Source organism: Uloborus diversus, chromosome 3, assembly GCF_026930045.1.
Source record: "Uloborus diversus isolate 005 chromosome 3, Udiv.v.3.1, whole genome shotgun sequence".
Lineage (NCBI taxonomy): Eukaryota > Metazoa > Arthropoda > Arachnida > Araneae > Uloboridae > Uloborus > Uloborus diversus.
The window spans coordinates 80,160,713-80,186,219 of NC_072733.1; the positions used below are offsets into that span (position 1 = coordinate 80,160,713).

Here is a 25,507-nt window from a genome sequence, read left to right on the forward strand (position 1 = left end):
CAGGAAATGTTAGAGTTAGATATGATTCAAAGCATAATCTTTCATGATCACCTTAGTAAAGTGCTTAAAGTCGAACAATAATCGATAAAATTATACGAATGAATATTAAGTGTAAAAAACGTACAATATAAAAAGAAATGAAAAAAAAAAATGTGGAGAAAGATAACGAAAAATAAACTGTACTTTTATATGCGAAGAAAAATCTAGACGATGATATTAATTATTAGAGACGTGATACCTGAAAATAATTTTTCAAGCAATAAATCGTATCACTCGTTACCAATTAGAACTAATAGAAAGCCACGGTATAATGGAATAAATAAGAAATTCTGATTGCTTAAAAAAGAGAACTATATAGCGACATTCAGATGTAAGAACTTGACAAAAGTTTTGATATAAACTGCGTGCTCTTACCACTAGTTCATAGTTCATGACCTGTAACCAAAATTTTGTACTTCTGAACCTTTTCAGAGGTGACAGACGCGACGCACATATGCGCTTGATTTTATTTGTATAGAGATTAGCATGCGCTTCTGAATCTCAAAACCAAAATCATCATCGTCGAGTCGGACTCATAGGCGAAATCAGAATTTTTTTTTTTTAGAAATCAGATGGTGGGATGTCGAGCGAGTGTGGTGAACCTCTACAGCAATTCGCTTACTTTTTTTCATGTCTGTCTTGAGGAGTATGCAAGATTGACAACACTGCCCAATACCAACCTTGGAAAACTTAAGAAATCATGCACAAATAATGATAAGAAATGCTGTTCTGCATTGCTTGTGAACATTTTCTTTTTGGCTAAGCTGAATCAAATGCGTTTTATTTAGAGTTTTGTATTGAATTTCGAGCAAGTATTTGTATGAAATAGGGAAAAATTAAAAAAAAAATCTTACTCCAATGACTCGAATGGCTGTCTTTGGTTCTAGAGTTTTTGTTTTTCTTCTAGACAAATAATTTACCAATGTAAACTCCAACAAAGCTCCAAATACCATGATAGAGCAGACTCCAATCCATACATCGATGGCTTTTACGTAAGATACTGGAGGCAACTGAGTTCTTATGCCTGATGCAACAGTCGTCAAGGTGAGAAGAGTAGTTACGCCTAATGTTACTCTGGCTGGTGTCGCATCTACGTGTAGCCAAAAGGATACCCAGGATATCGTGACAATTAAAAATGTCGGTAAGTAAGTTTGAACCAAATGGTATCCATTTTGCCGCACTAAAATGAAGCTTACGTTAAGAAAACTGAAGGAACCTATTGGGAGTAAAAATAAAAAGAATTAAAATTATCATGCATAGCAAAACCAAAACGTAATTTCTTTAAGAAAATTAAAGCAATTCTTTTCCACAAATCATACAAGTTAAAATAAAAAAAATATGAAAATTAAAATAGACTTTGATTGATTCAGCATTCATGCGAAGGATCGCAACTAGTTGCGACTCCAAATGAAAACAAAAATAAATCCTTTACAGGCTGTTTTAATTCCTGCATATTTGTATTTTTTGAAAAACTTTTAGAATTAATTTTTTTGAAAAAATAATAAGGTTGTGTATGAGAACTCACAGTAAGTTTTTACTTTGAGAAATGATGCAAAATATGAAATGTAACTTTGTATGAATTAAATTGAAAATAATTTACCAGTATCAATATCTCTCTGGAATGATCCTGGGCTTTGGGGAATGAGATCAAATTCCGGAAGTTCTAATTCTTGCTCAATGATTAAAGGGTTACGTTCTTGCCATTGAATTACTACTTGATCCATTGTTTGCGCATCTATGTAAAATAAAAATTAAAAATCATGTAATTATTTAAAACTTGTACAAAAAATGTTCTTAAAGAAATATCATATACAATAATCAAAGCACTAATTCATTATAAAAAACATAAAAACGTAAAAGCGAAGTTTTCAAACGAGACGATGATGCCTTGTTCATTTCCTTCAAAGCTCCATCTCTCTTCTCCAGTCTTTCATGTTGAAAACAGTTTTTAATTGCCACATTTTCAAGTGATAAAATCACTAATATAATTAAGTTCAGAATTTGAAGTATCTTTAAGCTACAATTTTAACACGCAAGCCACTATGGATTGTTAGTGTTCAATTACAAAAATATCGCTTATCTTTTAATTCTAAGTTCCAAGACATTTTAATTCCAAATACTTACACTGGAGAGTTCTCGATCAACTATACAATCCTATTTTGAACTCTAGAAGTTTCTAAAATAGTTATGAAACTAAAATTCACGACTGCTAATATCGATATAATTTTTAGCTAGTTTTTTTAACTCGTTCGTGAAACGGGAGCATGCCGTATTCAGCAGTCTTTTGAAATCACAAATAACGTTAAATAATCAAATCCGCAGTTGGACGAAAGTTAGCATAAGGTAGCGACAGTGGCGTTAGAAAAGGGGGTGGTCCAGAGGTCCGGGCTCTCCTTTGAAGCTCCAAATTAAGCTTCTATGATGAAAGGTAAAATTATTTTTCTTTGTTAGAAAGATGTTTTTAATTGTTCAATCAATTTCATGCAGCTATGACGGTTTAGACGGTATGACTATCTTCATACTTCGAAATATAATAGAGCAAAGCATTGAATTCAACTCAACATTATATCTTAATTTTATTGATTTTGCTAAAGCTTTTGACAGCATAAATGGAGAGTGTCTCTGGAAGATTTTGAAGATCTACGGACTACCGCAAAAAATAGTTAATATCATTGAAAACTTATACCAAGGAAGCAAAGGCAGTGTTTTAATTAATGGAAATAATTCAGAAAATTTTGAAATAAAAACTGAAGCAAAACAGGGATGCGTGTTGTCAGGACTGTTATTCAACATAGTAATTGACTGGAAAATGAGACACATCCTGAAACAGTGTAAAACTGGGATAAGATGGATTTTGCATGATCATCTTGAAGATTTAGACTATACAGATGACATTGTACTAGTGTCATCAAACCTTGAAAATATGAAATCAAAGAAAATTAAGCTGGAAGAAAATGCAAGAAAATTCGGATTGAAAATAAATGAAGCCAAGATGAAGATGATGAAAATCAAAAGTAACAAAAAGGAAAAAAATTGCATAAATAGAAAGGAAATAGATGAAGTTGACAATTTCATTTATCTTGGGGCATATGTTTCATCTGAGGGAGGTACAAATAATGATATATTAATAAGAACTAAAAAAGCTCAATGCACCTTTTAATCTTTATATAAAATATGGAGATCTAACAACATACACACAAAACTCAAAATACAAATTTTCAATTCAACAGTTAGAGCAGTCCTATCTAGAGCAGCAATACATGGAAGCTAACTAAACAGCAAGAAAAAGGGCTTGATGCCTTTCAAACTAAAAGTCTGATAAAAATATTAAACATATACTGGCCAAATAAAATATCAAATTCAAACCTGTACAAACGTACAAATCCTGATGGCAAAAGGAAACGCGGGCGTCCAAAACTAACCTGGCGCCAGATGGCGATACAAGAAAGAAATGCCTTTTGTTGGCCAAGCTGGGGTAGTGCCAGGGAGGCGGCATTAGATTGCTTCTATTTAAAATTCTAAGAATTAGATTTTACTTTTCTTAGCCCGGGGAACACCCTCTTAGAGGAACTTCTCGCTACCCCATTGGATAACGACGATAAGTCAGATCACGATTAGTCACGTAGAACATTCCCCCCCCCCAAAAAAAAAGCATCAAGCAGTAGCGCAGCCAGAAATTCCTTCTAGGTGGGGTTTTGGTCATAGCCGTTCTCATATGTTTATAAACTACCGTATTAGGATTGACGGAAGGCGTTGAAACCAAATGTCCTGATGAAGTTAGGTTGACCCCAAAGCCTCCTCCCTGGTTGCTCCACTGGCACCAAAGTATCAGTTTCTATAAAATTTATTTTTTAACAAAGGAAAACATATATGATAGAACATGCATTATAACAGAAGACTGAGTTAAAATAATGACTAGGGAAAAGTTTGCAATTTTGAGTTAAAGAAAATCATGAAAAATAAAACGCAAAAACTGAAAACGAACCACTTTAGGAAGAATGTGATAGGTACTTTTAATTTTTGCTTTCTTGAGGTCTCCCAGTTATCAAATGCTACTTAAAATGGTTTTGCGAACGCTAACTCCACATAGTTAACTACAAAAGGAACAAATGCAGGTTATTGTTGTTGTATTGTCCATGGTTGATCTAAATTTGATCGAAGGCGGTCCAGACAGCATCCATAACCTTTATGGAAGACAGCATGTGGTTTCCAGGTAATCCGTTGGAGCTTGCTCCGGATTGCGGAGCAGGAAAAGTTGTTTTCCGGATTTAGTTTGCTTTTCTGATAGGTTCTGGTGTCCTCCTTCTATATTTTCATTCCCCGGTAGTGCTTTGATCGGAATCTTGTCAAGTTCTCATTAATTCTGTTGGCTCATGTACGTTCATAAAACTATTCAAGTAAAGCAATATAAAAACTATCTACTACCTCTGTCGATAAAGTTCGGTGGATAGTCTTGTAACATTAACGTAGATGACATATATTAACGAACGTTACCTAACTGTTCTTCAAAATAGTCACTTCCTATAACTATGCACCGTTGAGAGCTGTTATACATATCCTGGAAACTTTGCAAAAAGTCGGGTTTTTTTTTGGGGAGGAAGTTGAAAAGCCACGTCACGTTTTTTGGATGCCAGGAATAGCGCCAAATTGCTTTTCTTTCAAAACGAGTTTGAGTCGTGGGAAAAGAAAGAAGCCTGTAAGATTGAGATCTGGTGAGTATGGTGGATGTTCAATTCTCTGAACTCATATTTTAGCCAGGAACTGTTTAGACAGATTTTAAATTGATCTTTTGTTCATTCATTTTACTGTTATCAGTTAAGAACCAATGCTCTAAACAAGTCTTACACGGAGCACAAACCACACTTAACTGGACAACGGGGAGGGCAGATGGTCAGCATCTGCCGCTATGTAGGCCAGTGTTTCCGGATCGACTGTTCTGACTTCATTCACTGAACTTCATTGTCAGAGGTTGTATTTCAAATAATATTTTTTCATTTTTTTTTTCAATTTATTTATTTATTTATTTATTTGTGCTCACCCGAATGTCTATACTGTCGTGGGAAGGTAAAAGGTAGTATCTGCAGAAATTAGTTTTTGAGATATTTGAAGAAGCTCGTTCTGGACACTCTAGTTACAGTAGGGAAATGCTTGAATTTGAAGTTTTTTTCGCGTTTTATTTTCAGCGGAAACCAATACCAAACTAAATAAACAAGATTGTAAAATAAAGCTCAAGTAAAGTAAATGAAAACACGCAAACAAACGAAACAACAACAAAAAAAAAATAGATACTGCCCTCAAAATATAACGTTTCAACACATTTTACAAAATAGTTGCACAAATATTTGTAAGATATAACATTTGATATATTTTCGTCGGATAGTGCATATTGGCATATTGTAGAAATCAAGATGAAAATACTTACATGAGCCCAACACGACCCAACATTGTTGTTTATCTAAGGGATAATGACGAAAAGTCATGTGGCACGATAGACGAAGAGTCAATCTGGAAGAAAAAGAAAATTTTGTTTTGTGAAGTCTTTTATATTAGAGCATTTAATGCAGAAATTGAACTTGATTCCAACTTTTTCTTGCCTTTCAATCCCAAATCACCTCTAAAATCTTGGGGCCTGTCATGGCTACACATAAATTTTTATATTTCAAACCATGAATGCTTCTCCCCGAGGAGAAACATCAAAAATTCACTCAGTTTACACAAGTATTAATACAGTATATCATAATTTTTTTTAAAAAAGTGGATAATGAAAAAAACAGAGAAAGAAAACCTAAGCGAGTCAAAATAGTTCAAAATGTCTGCACAGATTAATGTTATTTTTGACAGTTTAATCTCCTTTTTTTTCACTTTTTATCAGTAAAAACATCTTTTTGCCAATCAAACGAATTTAAGTAAAATATGATTAAAAGCTGCACCATGTGAAGTTCAGTTATTTTTCTTTACTTTCACGTATTGGCAAAATATGCTTATAACTTTAGTTTAAAAGGAAGATTGAAGATTTTGAAGATATTGAATAAAAATACTGTTAGGATGCACAAAACCAGTGGGAGAGAATGGCATAAAATGAAACAGTGTGGTACGTATAGTATGTAGCAATAATAAAATACAGTACTACAATAGTACTGTACAGTAGATACAGTAAATTATATTCGACGCACTTATTAGTTGTTCAAGCATATCAAAAATGTTTAAATTTCTTTAGTTGTCAGAAACTTTCTATTTTTCCTTCCATTTTCAAACTATAGATAAACAGCTCACTTATGTGAAATTATGTTTCATCAACTTCATATTTCAAATGAAAAAGATGCTCAGTGGCGATTTGTAAATGAACAAAGCGATGTTTCGACAGGACAGTGCGATGAGCTTCCGCTTTCAGTGATGCTAAAGGCGAGGTCTATTTACGAAACTAATATTTAATACCCAATAAAGAAGGTGATACTTAAACCTTGTGATTCCCTTCCAAAATTTTCGTGTTGCGGGGTGAGGAATTCGTGTTAGCTCTAAAATTCGTTACTCGAGAAAAAACTCGCTATTTAGCCATTTCGCGTAGGTCGAATCGCGTTGTGGCGCGAGTTCACTGTAGGTTAAAATTGAATTAAAGTAAGCATTCTTAGTTTTATGTTTCATATTTCGGATATTTATTAATATTTTATTGTAAATACTAGTACCGTTTGGGATATTTTTCCTATTTCTTTATGTTTTCTTTTTTACTGATTGAGTGTTGATACATTAACAAATAAAAGTCAATTATTAAATACTGTAAGTTTTTGAGGTTATTCGGTAAAATTAAACAAAAGTGCTTTTATTTCATTTTATCAGTGGCGTAAGAAAAGGAATTGGTGTCCAGATCCGGACCCCTAGATTGAAGCTCGAAATCAAGTAATTCTTGCAAAATATAAGATCCTATAGTGAAAATTAAAGTTTTTCTCTTTTGTTTAAAAGATGTTTTTCATCATCTAAATCAATTTTATGTATACGTATGTCTATATAAAATTTAAATCAAATTATGACTGCATCTATTTACATTTTCAAGTATCCGAGTTGCACTTCTTGAATAAAATATTCACTGTCAGGAAAGGATTAAAAATTTGAAGATTGAATTCCTTCAACTTTTAAATCCTCTCTTGCAGAGAATATTGGCAAAAATCGTAAAAAATGTTTGGAATGACAGATTGGCTCAATAAAGGAAAGAAAGAATAACTAGTTCTTTGTAGTAATATTCCGCGTTCAAACGAGCCAATTTTTTAATCTTAACCACTTTTTGATTTTTTTTCGTTAAATCCTCAAACGGTGTGTATGTGTATGCATTTTATTTATTTATTTTTTAAAAGCTAGCGAAGTAGCGAGTACCTTACAAAAGTAGTTTCGTTGCTGAATTTTGAAAAAAATAGTTGTTGTTAACTACATTTGTAATAAAGTAGCTGTAGTTGTAGTTCGCTACAAGAAAAAATTAGTTTTTCCGACCGCTGTCTTGGGCAGCTCTTGGCATTCTTCAGTTGTCAGTTCATTTTTGTGATCTTCGACCGAACAATGTTTTGCGGTCCGAATCACGGAGAAGAGTACGAATAAATAGTTGAATTCTATTTGAACAAGTTGGACGAATAATGAGTAGTACAAGTAGAAGGGCAAACGAATGGCAGAGTTCCACTGTAGTAAATGGACTTAAATACAACACTGATTTATATTTTAGTAAATCGATCCCACTTATCGAAGATGATGAAAAATTAAATACATTAAAAGAAAACGATGAAATCTTCTAGAAACACGATGAATCAAGTAAGCGGTATTCCCAAAATATCAAAACTAGTCTCAAGCAACACCCTTTTTCTTGATTACCAGTTACTAATCGCAAGAAATAAAGGGGTGGTTCCGTTCGGTCCCTCCCGCCTTCCTGTACTTAAACGTTCTGCTAACGCAAAAGAGATGATCTTGATTTCATGAAGAATGTAGTATTAATTTTTAAGCTTATTAAACAAACTACGTAAATCATAACTGATTACAAATTAAGTAATTCTCACCTCATACTGAAAAGTATTCTTCCATCTGGCGAAATTTTAATCAGTTTATTTGGCACTGTAACCGAATGGAAATTGCCAGCTTTTAAATTCCTGAAGAACAGATCCGGCTTCCAAATGTTATCGATAATATCTTGTCCATTAAGAGTAACAGTGTTGTTGATGCCAAACCTTGACAATCGCAATCTCGAATCAATCCATGACTGTCTTAAATAAATGTCCATACTGAATTCCTGGAAAAATCAACGATTCTCCATTGTGGATTAATAAAAAACAGCTATGAAAGCCAAAAGTTCTTAAATCAAAACAGTAAAAAAAATTGTTTATGTACTTTTTTTCTTTTTAGAAGGGAAAACTTGAAAAATGAAACATGATGATGAACTCTCACATATACTACATATTTGAACTGTTTTTGGTTTTTAATGGTTTTTCAGTATTTCTGAGAAAGAAATAACGGCATGTGTTCTTGCCCTTGTAAAATGGCGCTATTAACTATTCGAAAATTTTCAAATATAAATGATAGAAGCTTGATCAGAGATATCTAACTAAAGGGAGGAGAAAGGGGGGGGGGGTCATGGCGCAAACTGCGCCATTGAAATTTTTTTTCGCGTGGGGGGGGGGGGGGCTGCATTTAGGTCAACCTATTTTCTTTCTTTTAAATCCGTATTTTCTTTTAATTAAATATGTTATTCCTATATAGTATGTACCGCTATGTTTATATATTGTACATGGAAGCTAGTTACGACCCTGAAATCACTACTTGAGTTAATCGAGCACTGATGACTACCTCTCTTAAAATTTGGTTTCCTAGAAGCGAATCGACGATCTTCGACGTCGCTCCTCGCCGTGACGCTGCAATCAAAGTCAAGTGGATTCCGGTGTGGCCATTCAGGACGCCGATTTAGCTCGGGCACTCATGCGCAGACGAATCAAGTTTTCTCCTCGGTGAGGAGCGACGCCGAAGATCGGCGAGTTGGCTCCTAGGAAACCAAGGCTTTACCGACTGATTTATCAGAGTTAGACATCGCCGCTTTCAAGTTTCACTACATATTTTTTTTCATTCTAGAAGGATTTTTTGTGCATAATTTCATCTTCTTAGAGTTTTTTTTTCTGAACACATTTACTGCTGTGGAGGTGTTAGCCTGAAGTATATCACAATTGGCTTTGAGAGTAAATGAGGATTAAACTACACTGATGTGCAAAAATTGAGGACGAAGTCAAAAAATTAGCATATCAGCTGAACGAAGAGGCAGAGCGGACAGAAAGATCAATCAGGAGATTAAGTAAGGTGATGTACGGTAGCACATGCACAGATATGCAGGCAGACGTTATGGGGGGAGTGTCTGAGTAGTATAAAGCATGTTGTCGGTGTAAGATCAGTATTTCTGGCAAAGAAATTGCACGGCGTATAGCAGTTAAAATCACACCGAGTTGCTGCCTCAGCGAGAAATGGCAAATAGTCAATCTGCTAGACGACATCTGGATGCTTTTACCCGAGGTCGAATCATTGGGAAGTTGGAGGAAGGCCGCAATATGACAAGTGTGGCTGCAAAGTTCGGAATTGCTCACAGCATCGTTTCACGACTTTGGAGACAATTTCAAACTACAGGAACAGCTATCCGGGGGTTCATTAGTGGTCGTCCACGAAGAACCACACCCACAGATGACCGGTATATTGTCTTACAGGCCAGAAGAAACAGGCGGCAGACAGCGGGAGAAATCGCTAGACACACGACACAGGCGACTGGACGACCGATATCGCGTTTTACCGTGGCCAGAAGACTGCACGGTGGTGGTCTGTTTGCACGACGCCCTATACGGTGTGTACCTCTAACGCCTGCCCATCGGAGAAGGCGTTCTCTGTGTTGCCGGGAACACCGGAATTGGAGAGACAATGAATGGTGACGAGTACTCTTTACAGATGAGAGCAGATTCAGTCTGAGTAGCGATTCTCATCGCATACTCATCTGGAGAGAGCGGGGAAGCCGCAATCATCCCTCGAACATCATTGAAAGGGACAGGTATGGAGGTCGCGGTGTTTTCGTTTGGGGAGGCATCATTCTTGGTAGTCGTACAGACCTTCACATCTTCGACGCAGGTTCAGTCAACGGGACCCGTTATTGTAACGAGATTCTTCTTCCATATGTGCATCTTTTTAGAGGCGCTATGGGTCCGCAGTTCCTTTTCATGGACGACAATGCACAATGTCATCGCACAGTAGCTGCCGAACAGCTCTTAGAGAGTGAGGATATTGAACGTATGGATTGGCCGGCACGATCTCCGGATCTCAATTCCATCGAGCATGTATGGGATTTTCTAGGCAGACGCTTGGCAGCTCGTACCTTACCACCAGTAACGATTCGGGAGCTTCGATTGGCGCTGCAAGACGAATGGGCAGCAATGCCTCAACAACTCATTGCCACCCTTATTCTCAGCATGGGCAGACGCTGTGAAACCTGCCTAGCAGTCGGGGGAGATCATATCCCCTACTAAAGACCGGATGTTTCTTGCTGGACACCCATCACAGGGATGTTTCGACCTTCAGTCGCATTGCGCTCCATGCTACTTTTTCAATAAAGCTTCTTTTTATCCCTCTGATTTCTCTTTTAGTAAGTGTTGCTTACATTACACATGTCCTTACGTATTGGGGATCTTACGGTATTAAATGTGTTGATTTGGAAAGCTTTTGTACAAAGTTATATTGAAAAAACCGTCTCGTCCTTGATTTTTTCACACCAGTGTACATGGGGGTATCCACGTTTCTTTTTCTACACTAGGGAAACGCGTGTAATATTTAGTTTGTTTTTCTAGTCGTTCCACGTCTAATTTACTGTAAAAGTTACTCTCATGCACTCTATCAATTATGAATTGTTTACTTTTTTACTGTTTTAAATACAGACATCTTGAGGAAGATAAGTTGTTTAAACTGTTTCGGATTTAGATTCTTTGTTTATGCCCATCCGCAAGTTTCTCCCCTAATATCCTAATTTATCTTTGAAACAGACAAACGCGAAGTGGATGAAACATGAAGCAATAAATTTTTATTCATGGTTCTTGTTTGTTTAAAAGCACTTACCATGCTTGCTGCATTTATGGAACCGAAGCTGTTAATGTACATATTGATGGTAACAACTGTTGGTATGCCTGAAAAAGATTTAAAGTGAGTCACTTTCTTTGTGCCAAAAAAGGGGGGGGGGAGATTAAACTACCCTTTTTTTTGCATTGAAATTTAAAACTCTAGCGGCAAACTTTCTTTACTTCATCCTTTTGTTGATTCTTTCTTTGCAGCAGTGACTGTATTGGTTCCCTCAAACTTTTGACGAAACAAATACAATCACTTTTGACTTCATTTCACTTTAACTGTTACTACTAAACATTGAAAGTACTAAATAAATAGGTAAGATGAAAATAAATTTCCTAACAACGCAGCGTCTTGACATAATTCAGAAGTCATATTCAATCCTGTTTTTTCCTACACCAGTATCTTTTTCCACACACTCCACATATTTTCATTTGTTTTTCATTCCCAATCATTCTTCAAGAACCTTTTTCAAATTATAAGAGAAGTCGAGAAAGACCAGGATATCCTATTTTATTTACTATTTGCAGTCTGAGCAAAGCAGAAAACTGAGAAAGAGTTTTATAAGCTAAGATAAGCGAAACAAAGTTGCAAAAATGGGACTTTGATGCTGCCCCAAGTATGGGGTTCAACGGAAAATATTGGAAACGGGAAATATAATATTGAAAAAGAAAGTGCAGATATTACATTTTTGTTATGTTTGGATTTTAATGCACTCTCTACAAAATAAACTTTTACTTCATACAAGAAGTGCATCTTCATCAACTCCGTTTCATAGAAATTGTCCTCCTAAAAGATCCTGATCCGCTTCGAGCCCCTCCTATAAATCCTTTTATAGGAACAAAAACCAAACATGCACTGTAAAAAAAAGGAGAAGTTTCTGGAAAATAATGGGCAGCTAATATGCCTATTTTCCGCCTGTAACATATCTAACAAAAATAGGAAAGTTTCTCTATTAAAGTCCGTAACCTTCCAGAAATTAACCTGAATTCATCCTGTAGAATATATTAAGGATCGTTTCTGTTGCTTCAGAGAAGTCAAAATAAAAAAATCTGGTGCAATAAAAAGTAAACAGTACATTACGTCATGGTGCTGTTTATAATCTTCTAGCAATGTGAATTTGTATCCCCCCCCCCCCGAAAAAAGCTTCGAACGCATGCGCAATATGCTCGTCCTTATAGTGTAACCAGGTTGGAAGCGCATCGAACCTCCAGTACAATCGTTGCCAAACGATTGCTACGTCAAAAGTTAAATAGAAACATAAAATGTAAATAAACGTATTATAAAGAGAGAAAAAAACTGGAAAATAATCATAGTCACAATTGTGATTATGATTATTTTGTTATGACATGTGATTATGATTATTCTTTTAATCACTCATTTTCATTAGTCAAATCTTTTGGGACATTTATTTCATCACTTGGGATATCGCTACATAGGGGAAGGTCGGATAGTATCGGACACCTAAGCCATTTCAATCATAACACTTTTTGTTTTATTTGTGAAGAATTAGTTTTTACACTAAATTATGCTGTACTAAATTACCTAACATAAATTGTAAATTTTGGTTAAAAAACATGAAGTCGTATTTTTTAAACAAATTTTTTTTGGCCAATTTTAAATTTAGGAGGGTTGTATCGGAGAAAACATTAAAATGTTGAAATAAAAACAAATAGTTCAGAAATAACATTTTTATGTGCAAAATAATGCAACGTGCAAAGTAGTTGGTTACTTAGAATAGTATACAGGTCTAAAAATGAAAATAAGTAATAATTTTTTATTAGTTGACTATTGGTTAAGTTGACTATCTAAATTTTTAATATGATCATCTTGTTCATCTGTGAATGTTCTTGGGAAAACTTTGTGATTTCCTAAGACAGGCTTCATTACCACTTCTTTGTTTTCCCGTAAAGCTTTGATCCTATCACCCAAAGTACTTTTTAACCGACTTCAAAAAGGAGGTGGTTATCAGTTCATACCGTATGTATGTTTTTTTTTTGTCCAGTCATTGCGTCTCACCTAGTAAACCGATTTTGATGATTCTTTTTTTAATGGATAGGGGATGGCTCAACTTAGATCCCATTACTTTGTTTGACCGTATTTGTTCTTTAGAAAAAAAGTTATGGGCAAAAAACAGTAAATTTTATGCAATTTCCCTTTTAAATGATTAAAATGATATTGTAGCGAAGTTCGCACTTTTCATCCATGGATAACGGTGGCTCAGTGGTAGAATTCTCGCCTCCCACACGAGCGACCCGGGTTCAAATCCCGACTAGGACACAGTGAATTTTACTAAAATTTCGTTTCTACTGTTTCCCGTATTTTCTCGAATGTTCTATTAATTTCTGTATCTTTCCAAGTCTGGAAAGTTCCAGCACTTTCTCAAGTTGTATATAAGGAGATGTAACGTTCATTCGTGGTTCTGAATAAAGATCTCGAGTTGAGACTAACGAGTATTCGCTTCATTTGGCATTCACATTGTCTTCGCTATCTTCATCTACAATATGAAACTCATTGTTATAAAAGTTCGGTGCCATATAACAGTAACATTAATAGTAATTGTAATGATAATTTTGAATAAAGGCTTTTCTAAAGCAATACAGTGATATAGAGCCGAACTTCTTACAAGGTAACTTCTTACTTTTACTGAAATATCTACATTTACACTAAAAAGAATGAAATAAAAAATTTTTGAAAAAAAAAAAATAGAACCGACTTCAAAATTGCTCTAAAAAGCGAAAAATAATTTTATTCTTTAAACACCATCGATAATACTTTTAAACATAATTTTTGAAGTTGGCGCAAAAACAAAAAGTAAAATCCAGTGTAACCATGCTTCGTTCATATTTTTATCAAAAAATCATCCAAAGTTAGGAACGAAACATTTATATCGTTACTCAAATATGCATGTGGTAGTGAAGAAACTGGACCTGGTTAAATTTATACTTGTAGTTGAGTTATGGCTGTGAATGATTTTATTGATCGTTTTTGCGCCAACTTCAAAAATTATGTTTAAAAGTATTATCGATGGTGTTTAAAGAATAAAATTATTTTTCACTTTTTAGAGCAATTTTGAAGTCGGTTCTATTTTTTTTTTTTTTTTTCAAATTTTTTTTATTGGGACTAAATATCTTTCACTTGCATCTCTAATTGTCATTTTATTAAGTCCAACTCTTTCAATGGCTTCTTTCATATTTGTTTCATCTCATTTATGTCGTGATTTTTCCATTTCAACCTGTTGGACAAAGAAAAACACCATCAGTATTTTATTTTGGTGCCAGTAACTTTGTCCGATATAACCCGAAATTGGTTTGTCCAATACAACCCGATCAGTTGTTTAACCACCACTAGGTTATTACTTAAGCTAGACACTTTTATAGCTCATAATACTTAGATTAATATACTATCAGTTTAAAGGTATAACAATGAAACACTATAACTTACTCTATGTGTAAATATATGCCCCAGAAGTTAAGTTCGTGCACGGCAATTCTCTCAACAAACAAACAACTAGCTTTTCACACCAGAACGAACGGTTGATTTGAACCAATATGGCGTCTGTGACTTTCTTCCTTAATACGGCACACTACGTTGACCCAGTACGTGCTGCCCCTGGCGGCGGAATAAAGAAGTAGCCCTTGTCCGATACTACCCACTGTCCGATACTAAACGACCTTCCCTTACATGTGAATTGTTTCGACTGTTAAAATGTGCAGGTTAAAGAGCTTTACTTTGAACTTTGCAGATATTATTGACATGCTTAAAGTAAAAACCATTGTAAGTTGTAAAATTCTCCTTTGCAAGAAATATATTTTAATATAACTTACCCATTCCATACGTTGGCCAAGCTCTTTTGTCATACTTTTCAAGCATTTGGTCAAGGAAATCAAATGGTGCTTCCTCAATAAATTCTGGTGATTCTGTAGTGGAATGTATTGAAAGAGTTGTGTTTTCATCTTCTTCAAATGGTGCTAAACGCGAGTTATAGAATGTATGAATGGACCTAAATAAATGTAAAAAAATATTTTTAACAATAATTAGTTCTTTAAATGATCCAAAATATTTTGAGTTTAGGGTAGACCGGGGAACGTTTACGAGGACTTTTTTCAATGAATTTTCTAGGTTTTATATTTTACTTTAGGAAATTTTAGACATTACGTTTTTATGAAGCAGTTAATGGAGTCAACATTGGTATATTCAGTTGTTGCTCAGATTATGCTTTTAACCGTAAAATTTTTTTTTGAGTCCAAGTCGATTGCGTAACCTTGCCCCGGATACGTGGCACGTTTACGCATATTTATTTTGACACCTAACGTATTTCTGTTAGTGTTTTGAACATATTCGGCAGATAAACGGCAGTATCTACAAAAATGAGTTTTTGAGATATTTGAAGAAACGCGTTTTTGAGTTCCCCCAAACATAAATAAAATATTAAAATTCTAGGTGATTCTATGTATACGTTTATATCGAAATATTTTTTTGGGTAGTCTGTTTCATTTTGATTTTGCAATCAAAATTTTGATCAAAGCTGATACTACTCTTTACCTACCCTTACCTATAAACAAGAGCTGAAACTCTTGTTTATTGTTTATAGTTTAACATGTGGTGCGTTACTCTATTGTTACTCCCAGTGTTACTCTACATTGCATATACTGGAGCTTAGACACTCTCTTTTAGTTCATAGTTAAATTTTTTGGTCTTTTGACCATATTTATTGAATCCTCCACGGCTGATGAGCTCTGGATTCATACTTTGTCTTTTTCCTTTTAAATAGCTGCTTGCAATTTTACTTTTTCTCATCATTATTTTTTATATATTTTTCTTAATATTTGGTATTTGGCTTGCATATTTTATATATATATATATATATATATATATATATATATATATATTAGAAACACTATCATATATTGTATTTATAATCTGGACAAGTCAACCAAAATGAACTTCACTACTCAGTTCAATAGGCGCCACAGGCTGCTCTATGATACTGGTAGACAACACATTTGATAGCAATATAAGGATTGAACAAGAACGAAAAAATCTTTTAAAAGAAGGAAAAAAATGAAAAAATCCCAAAATACCCTGGGGTCTCAGTATGAATTTTGTTTCTCTTGTGGTTTAAATGTTGTTCTATTTTCTTTATATAAATCTTGTAGATTAAATATTATTCTATTTTGTTTAGATAAAACTTGTATTTTTCGTTTTAAAAAGTTCAATGTTTGTATTTCATGTCATGCTGATATTCTGGACTTTCAGTAACCCACTTGCTTGTTTTGTGAGATGTCGGGGACTAGTGCTGCTTTTTTAGGCAAATTTCGCCAGCAGCACTCACGAAACATCTCATGGTTTTTCCCTACCCTTGGGGAGTACCCCCTGATGAGGCCCCAGGGTATTTTGGGATTTTTTCATTTTTTCCTTCTTTTAAAAGATTTTTTCGTTCTTGTTTAATCCTTATATTGCTATCATATATATATATATATATATATATATATATATATATATATATATATATATAATGACTTTTATTTACATTTGTGTAAAAAATAAAATTTTCATTTTATTTTTAAGTTACATTTAATTCATCATATTACATTTATGTCGAGTGCATAACACACGGTAGTAATTGATGTTTTAAAATAAAATATATTATTCACTTTGCAATAAATATATTTCGTAATAACGTATTTACTCTGTATTAAGTCGAAACTGTAATCATTGGTCATTCAATAGTATATTGTGCAGTTACTGCTAATTGCCAGTCAAAAGTGTATGAAAATTACTAATGCGAAGAGCAAGTAAACGGCTGTATCTGCTCTGATCGAAATTTTGATTGCAAAATAAAAATGAAACAGACTGCCCAAAAAATATTTCGATGCAAACATACGGAATCGCCTAAAATCAAATTTCAATATTTTATTGATGTTTGTGGGAAATCAAAAACACGTTTCTTCAATATCTCAAAAACTCATTTCTGTAGATACTGCCGTTTACCTGCACACGGCAGTATACTGCTAGTCACCGCTGATTAAAAAAAAATGCTTTTATTTTTTCGGTAATCAAATAAACATGTTTGCACCATGAAACTGAAGTAATGTAGGTTTCAAAAAAGTAAAATAAGATGAAAATGGAAAATTTTGTAGTTACTGCCGTTTACTCTCCCACGACAAAAACAGTTATGGGCAAACAATTTCAAAGATGGCAAAAAAAAAAAAAAAAAATAAATAAATAAATAAATAAATAAAATAAAATAAATAAAAAAATTTGCAGTTACTGCAGTACCAGTACTGCTGTTACCAGTAAGTACATATTGCCGACTTCCCGCACAAGGTTGCGATAAAAGCAGTTACTGCTAATTACCACTGATTAAAAAATGCTTTTTTTCCTGCGGCAACCAAATAAACATGTTTGTACCATAAAACTATAGTAATATAGATCTCAAAAATGCAAAAAAATGAAAATCGAAAAATCTGCAGTTACTGCCGTTTAGCTGCCCACGACAGTATTGTCTTACCATTGTTAAAATAAAGCAAATTTCTTACAGACTGAATAGTGTATAAAGTTCAAGCTGAAGAGGCATGAAGACAGTACTATATGTTTATAAGCTATAAGATAAGAATGTGTAACTTAGTTAAAAGTTAAATGATCATTTTCAAAACTAAATAGGTGGAAAATGCTAAAAATGTTTGAGACAGTTTGGAGCGAAAAATGGTTAGTGGCAGGTTTAAGTAAGACACGATAAGAACGTGCGTAAAGGTGCTCCCGAAAGTTTGGATTTGTTTTTAACGAGCATAAAAATTTAATAACATTTCAGTTCATACAACTACAAATCTCAAAAAAGGATAAAATTCTGCTATTTTTTTTATATATTTGTTTTTTTTTCTTTTTTTTTTCTTTTTAAACTAAGTGTTATTTAGTTATTTATTCACAATAAGCTTCAAAACGTTCAACACAAAATTTACTCAACTTGGTAGAAAAAAGATTATTGTTTGCATGCTAGACCGAAGCTCGACTAATGCTCAAAAACTTGTGAGAATATTTGCTAGGGATCAGCATCAATCTGTTATGACTGTAGGCTCTCCAGTTATAATTCGTTTTGAAAAAAGGGCACTGCGTAAACGTGCCCCATACGTAAACGTGCCCCGGTCTACCCTACAATTTTCTCCGTTCCCTTATTTTTTGTTTGCACTATTCATCTTTTAGAAAATAAAAATAAACATTGTAAAATGATAGCATTCAACTCAGAGGTGGATTTCCAGAATTGTCGATCCGTCGCAGTACATTTTTGGTGGCCCGTTTGTTTATCGCACTGTAAAAAATTCCGAAACGTTACTGAGTATTTCCATGTAACGTTTTGGGATTTCAACGGTTTTTTATCCACTTCCTGGAAAAATCAAGTATCATTGTCAAAAAGTTTCCTGAATTGCTACAAGTTGCACGAATACAGACTTTTCACTATTGTGAAGAATATTTTTAGCTCCCAGTTTAAAGATCGGCTGAGCGTATTTACAAAGTGTATTGGCTTCAGTTCGATTATGGCCCGTCCCGACTGATTAAGCGGACAAAGGGAGCGAATAAGTCCATGGACTACGTAGGCTTTCAAGAATTGCAGGCGAGCAAAGCTCTTGATACTTGCTTACAATTCAGCTTTAGCTTAAGGCCATATTTGTAATACTGCTTTTGGAACTTCCGTGATAAATCAACAAGGTGCCAAGCAATTATATTATAGCTACAAAATTTTACTCTACAGTTCCAGAAACACGATGGCTTTAAACGGGAAGATTTCTGAATTTTTCAGGAGGCTTACAGGATCATTTTAGGAAGGTTACTGAATTTTAGCGAAAAACGTTCCTGGTTTTTTCAAGATACGTTACTGGCAGAAATTGGGCACATCAGCTGTCCATTATTTTCCAGGAACGTTTCTGAATCGTTTTTACAGTGCGCAGAACTATGGAAAACATTTATTATATGCATTTTTGTCGAATCCGAGGTCCCTATAGTCATGGGGACAGCTCGCAATCGTGATATTTGTGGTAAAGTAAATTTACTACTTCATTTACTTGACTTATGATATAAAAGAAGTAAAGATAAACGGAAATGTGAATATGTGGTAAATTTATTTAGCAAGAAAGTCTTAAAAGTAGTTTTCTGCTTAGAAAGCTCCAAGTACAAAATGTGAATTAATGTTATTTTTCCCTCTTCACTTTCGGAAACTTTTAATCTTCTATTGATTTCCATAAAAAGGAAAAATTAATTATGACATTCGATTTCTCTATTTTCCATTTCTCATTGTATGAAGTGAACGCTTTTAGCCTTTGTTAATCATTAATTCAGTAATTTGAAACACCATTGACGCTTTTATCTAAACTAATGAACGGGAGAAAATAAAAATTTTTTGTATGAGATGATTAAGCAAGTTCAACATATTTAAATATTTTGTATTTGTTGATAAAATAAAAACTTTTAAATGGTTTTGAACAGACGGGAAATGTTTAAAGTGTAACTTTTTTTTGTTAAGAGCACTAATTTAGCTCAATCCAAAATAGAAAATTTCTTTAAAGTTACACTGAAATTATCCTCGGAAATGTTCGGAGCTTAGCTTCCTGATGGTACGCAATTCAAAATGAGGGAATAAGCAAATGAAGAAAACAGCTAACATAAGAAAAAGAAAGGTAGATCTTTGCCAACTCGGGGCACTATCAGTAAAGTAATTTACTTTCTAAGTGCTTAACTGATTGGCTGTCTCCACAGTAGTGAAAGTGCCAACTAGTTCTGTATTCAGTCTTATGGTTACAAATGAATAACAATTTAAAAGATTAATGGCTTATTTTTTGCTTCGAAAATATTAAACTGTTTGAAAATGAATAATGTCATAATTTCAGAGTTTTCAATCTGCAGGGTTGCTACAGAAAAGTACTACAATACAAACTTATGTAATGAACTATGCTGATGAAGGCTTTAAATAAATATTTGGGAACCGTTTATGGGTGTCTGCACTCTTACTCTCAGAAATTAACAACTCACTTTCATGGATTTTTCAACCGTCAGACAATATTTTTCATTTACGATTATTCCTTTCCCGCTGGGTTAAAAGCTCATGCTCGAATTTCCTGGAACTTTCGTCAATTTGAAGAAAAGTTTACAACGGAGGGCTGGGGGCACGGGGAGGGGGACGTTCTTAAGGGGCCCAGCTGCCCAAGAAATTGAAAAAAAAAAAAAAAAATTGCACTACGACTTATTAACGTTGCAAATATACTGCTGGCTTCTGAGGAGGGGGTCCTACAGATTTTGGTGCAGAGGGGCCCAAAATTTATAGATCCAAGACTGGTCCATTCATATACAAAGTTGCATAAAAGGATTTATTGCGCGTTGAAAGTTTGACCATTTTGATTTCGTGATTTAAGTTCGGAATGATTTTGTCCCTTCTTTACCGAAAAAACTTTATATGCAGCTAATTAGATGTAACGTCAATGATAACGTTGAAATGTTTTAATGTGTTTTAAATATTTGATATTCATTAAGCTAGCATTGCATTAAGCGTAACAAAAGAGAGAGATTACATTGAAACGTTTTTGATTCACTCAGAAATGAATCGCTCTCTGTCTAGGATTCTTCAATCGCAAGAAATATCTCGACATTTACGACGATTCTTTTCACGTTATGTCAGAAAGTCATGATCAAATTTCACGAAACTTTCGTCAGTTTGACGAAAAGTGTACTCATATCAGTTATTACGAAGCCATTTTTTTAAATAAGCTGAAAATTTCGTGAGATTTGAGCATACGTTTCTCAGACTATTATTACAATATTGGTGGGATCAAGCCAGCTCCAGTTCTTCCTCACCGGTATAAACCATTCGAAAATGATTCTAATCGCAATTTTCTCTAAGCTGGCACGTTTTTTTCTTTTGTATATCTTACACTCCTCACTATATCATGTTACTCTTCCTTCATGTAAACAAGAAGCTAATTAGCTCTTGGCAATCAAAGAATAACATCATTTTCCAGTGCATGCCAAGTTATGATCCGACACCCAATTAGAAATTACCGGTACTGCAGTTGGAAAACGAGCAAGCTACTAAGTTGAATAAAATTAGCTACTTTGTGCGAGCTGAAATGCCACATAACTTACAAAATTTGTCTTGGTATTCTCAGGATAGATGTGATTTTATTAATATAGGATTAACTTAGTTTTTTGTCAGCTATCGCTGTCAAAAACGCATTACTTAAGTTGATAAATATGGCTCTAAAAATTGAGTTTTGCCCAACATGAATTTCTACCATTCGTTTTACTTTAATTCAAGTAAAATTATACAAACACAAAAACCTTTCAGGTCTCAGTTTTTCAGAATCCTTTCATTTTTCGACGAATTTTCCTTATTTTATCGAACGATTTTTTTTTACAAGTGCAACTGCCATTTTTATGATTTCTTTTTAACCGCAGATTATAAAGGCTGTTCGACAGGTGCACCAAATAAGGCGATGCAGACCAAAAAAGACCCATTTTTTGATGGTATGTAACAAAAATTCTCTAGATCAGGACTTTATCTCATAAGAAAGTCTAATTGATGATAAAACGTTATAAACAAGCAGTTTGTTCTCACTAGACAACAATGCGTGTACAGAAGAGCGTTGTCAAGACTATATGATTTTATTTTGTGGTAAGTTTGTTTCTTCTAGGTTCACTGCAGTTTGATTGCATAAAACTAGTTGTTTATTGTTCTTGAAGCCTTATTTATATAGTTCACGATTCCAAAAAGAAAAATGTCGTTATGAAATCCTAGAAAAGTATATCGTAGCCCAATAAGACCATAGTTACCCGTATTAGGACTTCGGTGTCCATATTAGGACACAGAAGGATCGAGTGGAGGATGTGATCCTGTGCTTCAATTGTTGCACATATGTGCACGAACTGGGCATAGGAGTTACCAAAAACACAGAAAGTAACGAATTTTCAGTGTCCCGACTGTGATCCTGTGTGAGCTTTCTTTTTTCCATTGAAGTAAATACAGCAATTTCGATAATATTTTTGAGTTTATCAAATGTGGTTTACTATGTTTTTATGTTGACAGTAATTAATTTTACTGTTTATTGAGAATCCATATTCTCAGTAAGGCCAAATTGTCTTTCTGCGAAACACTGCAGACAAACAAAACTGAAACAAATTTTCACATGGAATCATTCTTTTCTTATATTTTATGAGTCAACTGATGAATGTGCAAAAGTCGGAGCGAAATGAATCATAAATGAAAGAAATGTTAGGCCATGAACTTTAGGGTGGCCTTGTTTGGCGTACTTACCTTATAAAAAACGGTTCTTATGTTTCAGTTAAAAGTCTGTTATACATAGCGCTTACATAACTAGAAATAAAGAGAAATTCAATTGTATCCGTATTTACTTCTCTGTATCAATTTGTATACGTGGGTGTGTCTAAACACGTTATATTCTTCACGAAATCTGAAGTTTTTTTAATTTTTGAAAAGTAAATTTAGTTGCTTTCTTTTTTTGAGCAGTAAACAAAAAAAAAAAAAAAAAAAAAAAGCCATTTTTCAAAGACTATTTTTTCACTTATGAATGAAAAAAAAGATAAAATTTGTTGCAATCATTTGCTTTTAATTCAATGTAATATAGTTTTTTCGCTAGCAGCTTAGCATTTTCATTTAACGGATATAGTTCCTTTAAAATGATGTTTGTCATTAGGGAATAAAGAATTACGTGATAATCTTCTTCCTGGAGAAGGCAAATTGCCAGTAATCTTGTCCAATTTGTCAACTAGATGACACTTGTAAAACATCGTGACATTGTCTTAATTTGAAACAACACACAAGAGAAATAAACAACACGGCAAAAAACCAAGCTAATTTCTTTTTATAGAAAAATTGTGTCCCCTAGTTCTCCTTACTCTAATTTCCTTAATTATTTTCTAAAACGTGCTACAATCTGAGCATAAACTCTTCCAGATTTCAGTTCTTAAAGAATGAAATTTGTATCAAAAAGTGAATTGGTAGCATTTATTTATGCGGATTTGTAACAGATGATTTTAGTAAAGAATATAAAAGAAATAAATTTTTCACTGTCACAAAATTTTGCTTTAATATAACGAGGAAATTGAATTTTATAAGTAGTTTTTAATTTTGGTATTAAATTTACTATTTTTAAGATGGATCTTTTTTCTTTTCTTTTTTTCTTTTTTTTTTTGATATTTTACCTTGTATAAAATTGTTTTACGTGTCATTTGTTTTCTTTTTGAATAAATACATTAACTGTGTTTTAAACTGTTGAAACATTAAAACATCAAATATTAATTTTTAAAAACAAGAAATTAAGATGAGAAAAACATGAAACTGTTTTATTCTTGGGCTGCTCTTCATCGTTCCATGAGTTAAGCAACATAAAAGTATTTTATCACATTAATAATTACTGTAAAGCATATTTAATCAATTGATTCATTGTTAGTGTTTATGAAAAATAAATTTTTAAACACGTTAAAATTAAGTAAAAAAAGTTTTTGTACATACTTAGGTACGGTAAATTTTGCAGTTCTACAAGAACGTTGCAATATTTAACTGGTTTATAAGCAGGGAAACTAAAGCTATAGAGGCTGGTTTTTCCTCTGAGAATTTTTTTTTCTTAGTTCAAAGAAGTTCGGTTTTGTGCTAGACTACTGATTTTTAGAGTTTCGTATTATAATAGTACTAAGAAAATACTACTGCGTAGTTCCCAGTGTACAGTTTCCCTTGTTTAATAACCTTGTTAAGAAGTTTTTAAAGTTTCTTTCGGGGCAATCGACGCATAGAACGCTTACAAAGGCGATGCAATGACCCGGCTTATTACCGGGAGTAGGGATTTTCGGTAGCAGCCATTGACAGTGCAGCTGGTAGCGGCAAACAGCTCACTTTCTTTCTCAAAGGCTCTTTTGAGAAAAAAGAACTAGTTATTATACATTAAACCTTAGATTAATTTTCCAAGAATTCATTTTAGATTGAAATTATTCGTTTTGGATGTACAGCATCAGATTGAAACTTAACATGAAGTAACTTTTACAAACACATATGTAACAATATTGAATACTAGTCGACCCGTGCGGAACTCCGCACTGTGCTTCGAATCGTTTCATAAGATATTTCGCTCTTTAAGAATTTCAAAGGAAGAACATTATGAAGAAGAACCGAAAAAAGAGTAAGCGCAGAAGAGAAGACATGTAATTTAAAGACATCAGTCACAAAACCTCGTTAAATACAACGTTGTGATAATTTGATCATCGCTCACCTTTTGGTCGTACATATTTTCAATTCAAACATCAATATCATTAAAAGTGTGGCTGAGTAGTGACTCGTGAAAAAGCAATAATTGTGCATGTAAAAAAAACAGGTTGTGGCAAATACAGTCCTGCCCATGTGAGCATCTGACGGGAAAAAAAGAAATATTAAAGAGATATTTATTGGCACGGATTCGAATTGGCGCCATTCTGATTAACAGCACGACACCCCCAACAAACCTAGCAATTACGCCTTCCTTTTCGAAAGCTATTCATTGAAGGAATGCGTAGTAAAAAACAGCAAAAAAGCTTTTTGCCAAAATAATAATAATAAGAAGAAGATCATGCTTCTATGTTTTGTCATTAACTAGCTTGATACGATTTAAAATTATTCGAAAAGCATGGAATTTGATTAAAGAATGACGAAAATCTCACGTAGCGATTGAAGCGAACATTCTAGAGAAGTAATAAATTGGATTGAAAATAAGTGTTTTTATCTTTGAATATTGAATTATTTCACATAGAAGGTTGCTTTAACAGTTACGGCTTAAATGCCCGCACATGTTTATCTTTTAATCGAGCACTTAAAATTCAAAACCAAAACCAGTTGAACTAAGTCCGCTTTTTAAGTGTAATTTTTCGAACGTAGACAAAATGTATTTTTTTTTCACCAGAAAGCAGAGGAGTAGAAAATGATTTCTTGCTAATGAAGTTGATAAAAATTTTAATGCTTTATATCGTATTCGCGCGAATAAAAAATTAAAGGTTTACTGGGTGAAACTCGTAGTTTTAATTTGGCGTAGTATTTTTTCATTTGTACAAAAGGTCGAACACTGCTATTAGAAACATCTACATTTCAGCATACAATGAAAATGTTTTTCTGCACAAAAAGGATTTCCTTTAGGTAAATCTAATACTTTTTTATGCTTACATTATGCTGAGTGGTCTGGATGTAGTCAAAGCTTAAAAAAAAGGAAGAACACTCTTCGATTAACAGTCAACTTATCCGAATGATAACTGTAGACTGCATAAAAGAGCCGAAACACTAAGTAGCATTCCCACTGCATTTTTTTTATTATGTTTGTATGTTATGAGTACATGT

At 33.7% G+C, this 25,507-nt stretch overlaps 1 protein-coding gene across 3 annotated transcripts in view; it reads right to left on the bottom strand.

Annotated features, from left to right (window-relative positions):
• LOC129218121 (glycine receptor subunit alpha-2-like) overlaps nt 1-25,507 on the bottom strand; it is a 133,557-nt gene that overhangs the window by 24,783 nt on the left and 83,267 nt on the right. The window contains exons 2-7 of one of the 3 annotated variants that reach the window (XM_054852329.1): nt 14,976-15,151; nt 11,146-11,213; nt 8,073-8,302; nt 5,462-5,544; nt 1,640-1,774; nt 990-1,255 (exon numbers count right to left, since the gene is read on the bottom strand). In XM_054852329.1, the coding sequence (XP_054708304.1) occupies nt 990-1,255; nt 1,640-1,774; nt 5,462-5,544; nt 8,073-8,302; nt 11,146-11,213; nt 14,976-15,151 (958 nt within the window). Of the gene's footprint in view, nt 1-893; nt 1,256-1,639; nt 1,775-5,461; nt 5,545-8,072; nt 8,303-11,145; nt 11,214-14,975; nt 15,152-25,507 lie in introns of all 3 variants that reach the window. The other 2 variants (XM_054852328.1, XM_054852330.1) reach the window with 2 other exon arrangements.